This window comes from Nannospalax galili, unplaced genomic scaffold (genome assembly GCF_000622305.1).
Source record: "Nannospalax galili isolate Female #2095 unplaced genomic scaffold, S.galili_v1.0 scaffold2107, whole genome shotgun sequence".
NCBI classification, from domain to species: domain Eukaryota; kingdom Metazoa; phylum Chordata; class Mammalia; order Rodentia; family Spalacidae; genus Nannospalax; species Nannospalax galili.
The window spans coordinates 160287-172924 of NW_008355382.1; the positions used below are offsets into that span (position 1 = coordinate 160287).

The window sequence follows — 12638 nt, forward strand, 5'->3', positions numbered from 1 at the left end:
CAGGGATTTTTTTAGGGAGATGTCTCAGTGTTCCTATACCAGTGCTCCCAGTACAAGTATCAGAACTAAAGTTCAGATGCCCAGTACTAATGTAAGAAAATAAAGCTAGGCAGGATAGTATCTATAATACAGCCTATAGAGTCTGATTTGTGTCCTCAAATGACCTTCAGTGTGGAACCATTGACTGGACCCACCAAGCATCCCATCCCTACCAGACACTGTCTCTCCGCTGCCCAGCAGCCATCAATTGCCAAGAGTTCCTTAGGCTGCTTTCATTCTAATGTCCCCATTGATTCTGATGTCTCTAAGCTTGACTGAAGCCCACAGCTTGAGGTAGGAGATAGTGGTTTGGATGCATCGTGCATGTGCAAACTAACAGGTTCATTTAGTGCTTTTCCCTCCATGAACTTGGTTTTCTAGGCTGTGGTCCTGTAACATCGCCAGCGATGGCTGCAACCACATCTCAAAGCTGCTCCAACAAGCACCGAGCCTCACACAGCTGGATCTAGGGCTGAATCGCTTGGGAATCTCTGGTGTGCAGTTTCTGTGTGGTGCTTTGAAGGAACCCCTGTGTAACTTGAAAAGTCTGTGGTGAGTTATGCCTTTTGGAATTTTAACCAGCACCTCAAATGAGCTGTCATGTGTAGAAGTTGTGGAACAGGACTTCAGTCAAGCCAGTTGGGTATTTTATTACACTGATTTATTTTAGTGTGCATGTGGGATCAGAGGACAACTTTTGGGAATTGGTTCTCTCCTTCCACCATGTGGGACCTGGAAATTGAATCCAGGTAGGCAGCCTTAGCAGCAAACGTCACTGAACTATCTCACCAGCCCAAATTGAGAATTATAAACTATCACCAGGCAGGGATTTTTTTTTTAGGGAGATGGTTCGGTGGATAAGAATGTTTGCAACAAATGTATGAGGACCAGAGTTGAGATCCCCAGCACTAATGTAAAAGAACTGAGGCATGGTGTACATCTTCCAGAACTGGAAGGCAGGGATGGAGGATCTGGGTTCAGTGAGAGACCCTGTCTCAAAAAATAAGGTGATGAATGATGGAGGAAGACGCCCAACATCAACCCCTAGCCTCTACATCCATGTACATACTTGTGCATTCACACATGAACACCTACATATGTGCACTCACACATTCACAGGGCATGCAAATGTGTCCTATGAAGAATTTTGAGAATGGGATCATTCAAGCCACTCAGAAGCACTCAAATCCCAAGGTTCATAGAGATAGGAATTGGATGTCACATCAAAATATATACCCACATCAATGGAGTCAGCTCAGTTGTGTCTCACGGATGTCAAGCGAGTAATGAGCATCAGTCAAATGTTCTTCATAGCAACCCTCACCTGTGAGGGTTTCTTGGTAATTAAGACTCTACATAGTAGGGTCATGTGACTTTCCTGTGCCTGGATTTCACTCAACATAATGTCCACCAGGTTCACTTACGTTACCATAGATGACCAGGATTCCTTTCTTTTTATGGCTGAGTACTATTCCATTATAGGAATATGCCACATTTTCATTACTCACACCTGTTGATGGCACTTGAGTTGTTTTTTTAAGTTTAACATGAGGTATTTTAAAATACTTTTTATTCTATAATTTCATATAATGCATTTTTATCACATTCAGACCCCTGCCCCCTCTTAATTAACCCTGACCCTACTACCTTCTCCCCTGACTTCATGGTCTCTCTTTTTTAAAAGGCCTATAGTCTAATCTGTTTCCCAAGCGCTCTTCATTGTGGGTATGTTCCTTGGAGTCTGGTCAACATACCAGGCATCACACCAGTAAGGAAAATTGATTCTCCCTCTCCCAGTGCCTGTTGATTGCCAATAGAGCCTCACATGGAGCAGGGATTTCCTGTCCACTTCTCTCAACCATGCTGGGCCTGTCTGGCTTGGGTTTGCACAGGTGTTGTGCATGCTGTCATAAATTCTGTAGGTTCATATATGCAACTACTCTGTGGTGTCCAGACAGCAGTTTTCTTCATCTCCCACCTCTAGCTTATAATCTATCCGCCCCTTCCACAATGACCCCTGAACCTTGGAAGGAGATGACGTGATATACCTATTCCATTTAGGGTTGGGAACTCCAGTTTTTTTCATGTTGAACATTTGTTTTCATAACTTGGCTTGTATCTGTAGTTATGCAGTGAACACAGTGAAAACTTAAAAGCTAAACTCAGAGAGGACAGTAGTTTCCAGGCCCCCTGAGGTGGGATAGAAGAGGTAATATTGGAACAAATTTCTAGTTATAAAAACAAGAAGTTTTAGGACTCTAACATACGGCATGGTGGTAACAAATGTTCATTTGAGGTCATTGATGCACAAGACACATCAAATCACCACAATGTATACCTTGAGTACAAACTTTCAGAGATTTCCTTAATTTTTGATGCAGGGTCTTATGATGTAACCCCAGGCAGCCTTCAAACTTCCAGACTCAACTCTCAAGTACTTGGAGTGCAGGTGCACATCACCACCCCCAACTTGCCAATTAAATACTTTAAAAGAAAAAGGAAATTCATTATCTAGTCTCTGCCACACATATTGGTAAAGTAGATTTTGTAGTGTTCAGCCCCTACTTCATAATGGAAATCTTGGAGTTTTGAAAATCCAGTTAACCAGGCTGCAACCCCCAGAAAAATTAAAACAGAATCCCTGATGTGAAGGCCAGCCACCAATATTTTTTTCAATATATATTGAATTTTGTACATTTCGTACAATACATCTTAATCATATCTAGACCTGCCTCTCCTATCGGAACCCTCCATAGCCCCGACCAGAGTTCATGCATTCTGTCATATATATGTTAAGGCCTATTGAGTCAGGTTTGTGTCCTCAGATGACCCTGAGTGTGAGTTGATCCACTGAAGCCTGGTCAGCCAATTTAGTTTCACCCCCCTAAAGATGACCAACACATTCTCGCATGCAGCAGTGACCAGATGCCAATAGTTCCTCAGTTAAGGTTGGGACTTCTTGCCCATTTCCCCAGTTCCTATGCTGGTTTTTTGTCAGATTGAGTTTGCATGGGTCTTATGCATGCTGTCAGCATTGCTGTAAGTTCAATTGAGCAAGTTCCCAGAAGCCTTTCCATCCCCTCTTCCACAATGGTCCCTGAGCCCTGGATAGGTGAGGTTTTATATAGGTATCCTATCCAGGGATAGGCACTCCAGTCTTACTCTCTACACATTGGCCAGTTGTGGCTCTCTGTGTTAGTCACCCTCTGTCAGACACCAATACTTAATAGACATGTAAAAGTCTTAAACCAGATGTAGTAGTTCACATTATCCTACCACTTGGGAGGCTAAGACAGGAGAATTGAGAGTTCATTGCCAGACTTTGCTATATAGTGAGACTATGTCACAAAATAACACAGAAAAATATATTTCTGGTGTAAGAGATGCTGTTTTGATATATATCCACATTAGGGCCTTGAACTTGCTGTCCTCCTGCCTCAGGGTGAAGAGCTAAGACTGCATAAGTTTAACTAGGATTGTTTACAGGACTGTAGATAAGAAGTTATTTACAGGAGCCATGGGTACACACTAGTTAACGTGTATGTTGATTCACATGCTTTTGTGAGAATTATTAAAATCTGCTCTTGGCAAGTTTCAAGTATATGATACATTGTTACCAAATATAGTCACAGCACTATAGAATGAATCTGTTGAACCTTTTCCTCTAGTCTAACTGGAATTTTATGACTTTTGACATCACCCCAATTCTCTGGCCACTTTGTTCACTTTCTGTGCATTTTAACATTCCACATGCAAGCAAGATTGCATGGTAATTGTCTTTCTATACTGGATTATTTAGCTTACTGTGGTATCCTCCAGGCTCATCTGTGTTACAAATGATGGGATTTCTTTAAGACTGAATATCCATCCCACTGCGCATATATTCCACATTTTTCTTATTCACTCATTCGTTAAATGGATACTTAAGTAGAATTCATATCTTGTTTTCTACATTTTTTAGCATAGCCTTTATTTTTTTCATTACAGCTTTAACATATTCAGTAACAAATTCCAGAGCAAGGATACATCTTTCAAAGGTGGCTGTAAATTTTTAGGTTCACAGTTGAATTAATAGTCATACAATATTGAACTCAGTATAAACCCTGTAAGGCATAATATAGAATGAGTTTTTACCCTTTAAAGAAGATCTCCATTTCTTTTCAAGATTTGCTGTTTCCTACATTTTTAATGCTACTAACACTTACATGTTTGCACATGTGTCTTTAATCTCTATGTATCTGATTATTACTAGTCACAGTCGGTTACACTCGGATCCTTAGTACCTGAGTATGGATATAAAGTCATCAGGTAGATTTCACTGGTAATGTTTATCACCTCTACTATTTAACATGAAGAATTTTGTTTTAATTTTTAATAACCACATGATTAGAAGAAGCTTTTCATTACAGCTTTAATATTTAAAAACAGTGTTTCACGCTGTAGTCCAGGTTGGCCTTGAACTCTTGGTATCCTCCTACCTCAGCCTTCCAAATGCTGGGATCATAGACATGTTTCACCACATTCAAATGATTTCTGATCTTAGCTGTTGTGTGCAGTGTTACAGTCAGCCATCAGTATTTTTAAATTTGATCTTTATAATGTTTTATTGACATGTATTATACATAATTGTAGGATTCATTATGATATTTCATGTATATAATGTATTTTGATCATATTCACCCCCCACCCTCTTGTGTCCTCCTGCTGATCCTCCTCTTTCGGTATATAACCCTCTTCAACTTTGGAGGGGGGTTGTGATACAGTAAGTTTAGGGTTGCTTATAGGACCGTAAGTCCTGTAAACACCTTACCTTATCACTGAGGAAAATGTATCTCCCTCCCCCAACAACCATTACTATTATTACTATTAACTCCGAGTCTAATTGGGGCTAAGCATATGCACATAGAGGTGGGGCCATCCACTGGAACCGAGAACCTACCAGCAGCCACATTGCCAAAGAAAAATGACTTTCCCTCCCTCATCAGCTATAAACTGACAGTAACTCTTCATTAGCGTGTGAGGCCTCTGGAGCGCCTCCCACATCGGTGCTGGAATTTTGGCTGGCTTGATCATCTGCAAGCAACACAGATGCTCTGAGTTCATATGTGGAACAGCCATGTGATGACCAGAAGACAGCATTTCACAGCTTCTCTACCCTCCTGCTCTTATGTTATTTCTGTTCCCCTCTTCTAAGAGGTTTCCAGAGCCTTGGATGGAGACAGATTGATGTAGGTGACTCGCTACAGCTGATCACTTAGTCTTAACACTTGGAACAATTATGATTTTCTGTGTTTACCACTACCCATAGCAAACAGAAGATTCTCTGACCAAAGTTGAGAGCAGCAAAGATCTATAGGTATAATCTTAAATCTTTAGAAGGTGGTTTGGCATGACCATTTAGTGAAACAATAACAGTAGGCTCCCCATTAGAGGTTATGATCTCTCCAGTCATGGATGATGACTCTGAACCTGTGGCTTGCCAATTTGGCTAGTTTAACCAGGTTGCTCCAAAGATCCTGTCTTTGCCTCCTGAATGGTCCTAAGGAAGCATTAAGTGGAAGGTCATCACATCTACCTCGCACATGGTGCCATGCTGTAAACATGTTTACAGCACCAGACATGAAATATCTACTGTGTAGCAGACCTCAAATCCAATCAAAAAGTGATTGGTTGCCCCCATAGCTGTCATACCACTATTGTGTCAGTGAGCACAACTTGCCTGGCAGGTGAATATTGAAGGTTGGAGGGTTCAGTGCTGGGTAAAACTTAATTAATGTCTTTGTTTTCTTGCAAGGCTGTGGGGATGCTCCATTACACCTATCAGCTGCAAAGACTTCTCTGCAGCCCTCAGCAGCAATAAGAGCCTGACCACTCTAGACCTGGGCCAGAACTCTTTGGGATCTGATGCAGTAAAGATACTGTATGACACCTTGAAAAGTCAAACTTGCCCCCTTCAGACATTCAGGTATGATCCTACTATTTCATAAGTGTTTCTGACACACAGGCTTTCTGGGGATTCAACACAATCTCGTTGTAGATATCAGTTTCAACCATTGACCTTTGGTCATCAGACAGTCCTTCCATTGATCACTTGTTGTGTTGATGGGTAAACTGAGTGGGAGAATGAAATCAGTGTTTCATTGGAAACAAGAAGCTGGACTGACATGGAGGGGAGAGCCATGGTTGTGAGGCAATTTTTTGGGAAATCAAACTGTAAGTCTCACAAGGTGCCTTTAGAAAAATGTCTACAGGGCTAGAGAGATTGCTCAGTGGTTAAGAGTACTGGATGCTCTTTCAGAGGACTCAGGGTTCTAGGTGGCACCACTTAGGGTAGCACCTAAAAACCATCCGTAACTTGTTCCAGGGGATTACCCTCTTCTGACTTCCATGAGCATTGCACAACATGGGTGAACATACCAACATGAAGGCAATACACTCAGACATATAAAATATTTGTTGAAAAGAAGATGTCTGGGAGCCAAGTGTAGGGGCTCAAGCCTTTAATCCAGGCACTTGGGAGGCTGAGACAAGAGTGCCTTGCCACCTGAGCTGTTTTACTTTTATATTGCTATGAAAAAAACACCATGACCAAGGCCACTTACAAAGGAAGAGTTTAGAGGGCTTATAGTTCCAGTGGGGTAAGAGTTCATCATGATGGGGAGGCATGGCAGGAGGCAGCTGGAGCAGAAAGCCGAACATTGACATCTTCAAGCAGGCACAGGAGGCAAAGAGACAGACTGGGAATGGACAAGCTGTATTCTCAAAGCCCCCTAGTGATGTGCTTCCTCCAGTATGGCCACACGTCCTAAAGGTTCCATGACCCTCCCCAAACAGCACTGCTAATGTGGGACCAAGTATTCAAATAGTAGGGGGCATTCTCAATCAAACGTCCACATAGGCTTACATAGTGACTTGGTTTTGACCTCATTGCTGCAATAAAACACCAAAACCAACCTGGTAAAGGGTTTATTTGGCTTATAGCCTTTAGCTTCCATTGATGGACTAAGGCCAGAGACTGGAGTGGAAATGGAAGCAGAGACTAGAGGAATGCTTCTCACTGGCTCTTTCTCTCATTTGCTCAGTTAGCTTTCTTGTGGCCATGGGCCAGTCTGATGGAGGAAATTCCTCAGTTGAGGTTCCCTCTTCCCAACTGTGTCAAGTTGACAATTGAAACTATGACAGTCACGTTTCAGGCCACGATGAACTATAGCGCAAGATGCTATCTCAAAAAAGACCACAAAAATGTGGCTGGTGAGATGGCTTAGTCAATGAAGCGTCTGGCACTCAAGCATGAGGACCTGTGTAGAACCCACATAAGAGCTAGGTATGGTGGTGCATGTCTATAATCCCAGCTCCAGTGAGGCAGAGATAGGTGTGTCCCCAACACAGTGTCCAGCTAGTGCAACCAATTGGTGAGCTCCAGTTTCTGTGAGAGACCCTGATTCAACAAATGAGATCAGTGGAGAAAAGACACCCATTGTCCACCTCAAAGTATTATGTGACCATTATCCAGGAATCCATAGGTACCCAAGTGACTCTGTATTTCTGAAATGTTAGCTCCATATCCCCTTTTCCACTATTGATATTTGTAGCTTGGGGTATAGCTCAGTTGGTATAGTGCTCACCTATATGTGATGGTGTCCTTGGGAGACAGAAGCAGGAGACTGAAAGTCAAGGCTATTCTTAGCTACACAGTGAGTGTAAGGCCAGCCTGGGTTGCATGAGACCCTATCTCAAAAGCAAATCAATATATTGGGGCTGGGAAGATAACTCAGTGTGTAAAAGTACTTGCTGCACAAGCTTGAGGGATCTGAATTCAGATCACCAACACCCATATAAAAGCTAGGCATAGCTGCAAATATCTGTAATCCCAGTGCTGGGGGTGGAGACAAACAGATCAGGGGGCTTGCTGGGTGGCTAGTTTAGCCAAAATGGTGAGTTCCAGGTTCTGTGAGACCCTGTCTCAAAAGACAAGATGGAGGAGTTTTTGAGAAAAGACATCCCAATGTCAGCCTCTGGCCTCCTCATGCACCCACATGGGTGTCAGACCCACACACATGAACGCACCACACACAAAATTTTTAAATATCGCTATGCAACTCTACTTTGTAGTACAGCGTTAAGGTGGCCCATGAGACCTTTAAAGCATGTGGGAATTTGAAATGAATTTCCTCGAAGCAACAAGCAGCTGCCCTTCTCCCTCTTCTGTGACCTAGGTTCAGATTTGATGGAGAGGACCCTGATAACAAGAAGCTCCTCAAAGAAATAGCAGAGAGCAACCCACAACTGACCATTGAAAGTGACCATTCTGATCCTAAGAAGAAAAAAATATCTTCACCTTATTTCATTTTTTGAAGCCGCCTGGAGTCACTCTCCAAAAGAGTAGTGGGCCTTGAAAGTGAGAGATAAACGTCCTGAGCTGCTGTGATTCTTCTGGTTGCTGGACTAAATATGTCTATCCTGGTATGCATAGAAGGTGCACAAGTCATTGAACCGTTATTTGTGAAATGTCTGGTATCACGGGAGTATGGAAATAAAGGTGAAAGCATTCATGAAGATCTGTGTTTATTGATGGGTTCCCACAAAGTAGAGTGAAAAAGACCTTATTGGGGAAAACTTAGATCAGGAAAATGGATATAACAATTGCTTGATTACACTATTGCCTGGCCAGTCTATGTTCAGTTCCAGTTTTATGTTTTGGTTTCATTTGCAGTTCTAGGGGACCAAACCCAAGACCCTTGTATGCCCCTCCCCCACACCCCAGAATTACTTGGGGATGTAACTCAATGATAGAGTATGTCCCTGTGAACACAAACATATTTGTGTTCATGCATGTGCATGTGGAGGACAGAGGTCAATGTTGGGCATCTTCCTCTATCACTGTTCACCTTAGTTTTGGAGAAAGGTCCTTCATAGAACCTGGAGCTCCTTGATTTGGCCAGAATAGTTAGCAAGCCAAATACTCTTCTGTCTGCCACTACAGCCAACAGGATTATCAGCATGCCTAGCTTTTTTTTCTTAGTCCATTGAAAAAAGCTTCTCTGACCCAGACTGACAGCAGCCCAGGTCTACATATATAAACAAAAATATTTAGAAGACAATATAACCATTTAGCAAATTAGCAGGTTATGCCCTAAAGCCTATGACCTCCACAGTCCTGGGCTTTTGACCAGGATCTTAATTCGTCCTCAATTGAATTTCCTGTGTTCCACATTTTCAGACCCACCCTCATTACCTACAACCCACACTCAAAGCTGACATAGCATAAGGGCTCCCGTGTATCTACATTGATGTATATGGCTCAGGAGGTGAGGAGGCACAGCAGTCTGCTCTCTTGACACTGACTTACCTGAGACCACCAGCCTTTGCCCGTTACTGCGTTCTGAATATGTAGTCTCCATCCCACAGCAGCAAGGGTACATACACTTGTTCAGGATCTGATCACATTAATAGGAAGGAAATACTGAGTAATTTGATAAGGCTTGTAGAATAATCACCCTTCTGTAATTCCACCCTTCATTCAATGACATTATCGTATATCCATGTTTGCAATGGGGGAGGTCACAGGGGTTTAGGCAGATTCCCGGAAGAGTCAGAGGTTATGGAAGCCTGACCCTCCACCATTCTCTGTAACTTCAAGCTTCATTCAAAGGCTCCTCCAAGCTGAGGTTCCTACCATTGGCTCAGCCACACATCCCAATCCTCAGCTCTGCCTAAAGAGCAGGTTATTGGCACAGATTATAAGGCGCTCTCGTGCCAAGCTCAGCCACAACTCTAAAGAAAAATCTCAGTGAGTGTTAAGGTTCAGATAGCACCAACAGGATCCCAAGGACTTCTCATGCTCCTGAGAAAAGGGAACCTAGCTGATAAGAACCTTGGTCTTTGAAGTCAAGAGAAGCAGACTTTTCTCCACTGTTTGGCCAACACAGCAGGCTTCCCCTTTGATGGCCAACACAGCAGGCTTCCCCTTTGATCTCTAAAGAGGACAAGTTTTAACAGTCCCGCTCTCCCACTTCCCCCCACCCAACTTAAAAAAAATACATCTTCCCGCCTTCTGCAGGAGGCAGAAGGCTCCCTTTTTAAAAAGACCCCAGCTCAAGACCCGGCAGACATTTTCCCTGCCCAGGAGGGAATCTGTCCCATGTGTTCCTTTGCTGATAAACCCTGTTTTGATGGCATTTTATCTGTGTCCTGGTGCCGCCTCCTCCATTCGCTCTTCTCCACCAACTTTTTACCTATCGGTGAGGGACATTCATTTTCATAACCCCAGTCCTAGACCACATTCCAGGCCTCTGAACAATGTCCAAGATGACAGAATTTCCCCCTTAGTCCCTGGGACTTAACCCAGGTTCTCCAGGGCCCAAGTCCCCTCCTCCCTCAAATACCACAGTGAAGACATGACTGCCATGACTTCTGTCAGCCTGTCCGTGTGCAGGGCCCCTATGAGACAAGGGGAAACAGGAAGTAAACCACAAGACAGGAAGTGAAGTCAAGAATGGGTGGCAGCAGAGGGGACTCAGTAAAGAGTATTTCCTGCTCTTCCACAGGACACAAACTGAGCTCCCAGTGCCTACATAAGGTGGCACACACACCCTTTAACCCCAGATCCAGAGGATTTGGTGCTCAGATCTGGCCTCTGTGACCACTGAACTGTGCACATCACCACACAGTGACTCAGATATGCACATAATTTAAATCACTAAAGTGGGAGCATAAACAGATACCTCTGTACCCATCCTCAACCCTGACTATTCACACAGCATCAAATGTGATATTTAACTGGGCAAAGCTCAGACTTCCACATCTCCCACCCGCCCCCACTTAAATATCAGACCATCCCTTTGTTGGCGCTTCATTTTTGAAGAGGAGGATCCCAGATTGGATGATTGAATTGTGTCGTGGTTTGGAATCTTGACTGGTAGTCTTCTAGCACCTTGGAAGCATGAGTTTTCATTCCACATTACTTTATCTTTTGTAATATGTGCAATAATTTGTTATGTGTTTAGATATTTTAGAATTGGTGAGTTTTTTAACTACATATGTGTGTGCTATATAAGACCAAGTGTGTATTTCATAGCTCTGTCAATACATCCTTTCCACTGAAGGAAACAATTTTAAGATTGTTTTCCTGCTCTTAATTATGCTTATTAGCAGCATACATCCAAAAAGGAAAGCATATGTTCTCGTTATAAAAATGAACATCCACAGCCAAGCATGATGGTGCACACCTTTAATTCCAGCACTTAGGAGGCAGAAGCAGGTGGATCTCTGAGTTTGAGGCTGGCCTAGTCTATACAGCAAGTTCCAATATAGCCAGAGCTACACAATGAGACCCTGCCTCAAAAAAATAAATGTACACCCACCTGCATTAGCAATCCCAGGGACAGAAGTTGTAACAGTGGCAGAGCACTTGCCTTGCATGGGGGAGGCCCTAGGTTCCAATCACAGTACCATCAAATAAATACATAAGCTAAATAAGTTCTCAGTAGCATTTACAAGATATTACTCAACCATTCTTTCCATTGTCTCTGCCTAAGAGACAGATACTTTTATCTGAGAAGTGTTCACAACTGAGAAGATTCCATTTCCAGGAAGGGAGTAGACCCAAACAGGATCATCAAAAGGAGGGTACTTCTCATGTACATGGTTTCCTAGGATAGATGACCCCATGTAGAGGTGAGGGGAGCTAAGGAGCATGGTGTCTTATTTTAATGTTTATTGGGGTGTGTTCTAATTACTGTAATAAAACACTCTGACTAAAATCAACTTGGGAAGGAAAGGGTTTATTGCATCTTACGCTTCCAAGTGACAGCCCATCTTTGAGGGAAGCCAGGCAGGAACTCAGGACAGGGACCTGGAGGCAGGCACAGACCATGGAGAAACACTGCTTACTAGCATGCTCCTCTGGCCTTGGCTCAGTCTGATTTCTTATACAATGCAGGATCACCTTCTAGGGGGAGGGAGCAGGATCTCATCAATCCTAGGGGCTATCAGCTTTATTACTATAATCACAAATATGAAGCCCACAGTGAGCTGGGCTCTCCCATATCACTCAGTAATCAAGATAATGCCTCACAGGTGTTCCCAGAGGCCAGTCTGATAGAGATAATTCCTGTTCCCAGCTCTGTCAAGTTGACAACCAACCATGATGGTGAAATTTATGTAATATAAATTAGCTTTCTCCTAAATAACATTCAACTGACATAAAAAGTGTACATGTTTATGGGGTGCACATAGAGACACATATGTAGTATTTCTATGTCAAAACATTCAAATTCCTGTGTTTTTTTAATATTTTATTATTCATGGTCACAATACTGCATTTGTCTTGGAGATGGGGTCTCACTATGTAGTGCAGGCTGGCCTTGATCTTCCCACCTCTCCTCCCATGTGCTGGGATTAGAAGTGTACACTGCCTTACTGCATTTTTAAAGTTAGTAGCCCTTAGCACACTCACAATATTAGATAACTATCACTTCTCTCTAGTTCCAAAACATCTTCGTCACCCTAAAAAAAATAAGTCTAAACTCATTAAACAATAATTCTCCTATTCCTTTCCACTTCCCCCTGTCAGCCCCTAGAAGCCACCAGTGTTTCCC

The 12638-nt window shown here is 42.9% G+C and overlaps 1 protein-coding gene across 1 annotated transcript in view; it reads left to right on the top strand.

Moving 5' to 3' along the window:
- Nlrp2 (NLR family pyrin domain containing 2) overlaps nucleotides 1-8394 on the top strand; it is a 40973-nt gene extending 32579 nt beyond the window's left edge. The window contains exons 8-10 of the mRNA XM_008852530.1: nucleotides 421-591; nucleotides 5834-6004; nucleotides 8256-8394. Coding sequence (XP_008850752.1) covers nucleotides 421-591; nucleotides 5834-6004; nucleotides 8256-8394 — 481 coding nt within the window. The remainder of the gene's footprint in view (nucleotides 1-420; nucleotides 592-5833; nucleotides 6005-8255) is intronic.
- The last annotated feature ends 4244 nt before the right edge of the window (nucleotides 8395-12638 follow it).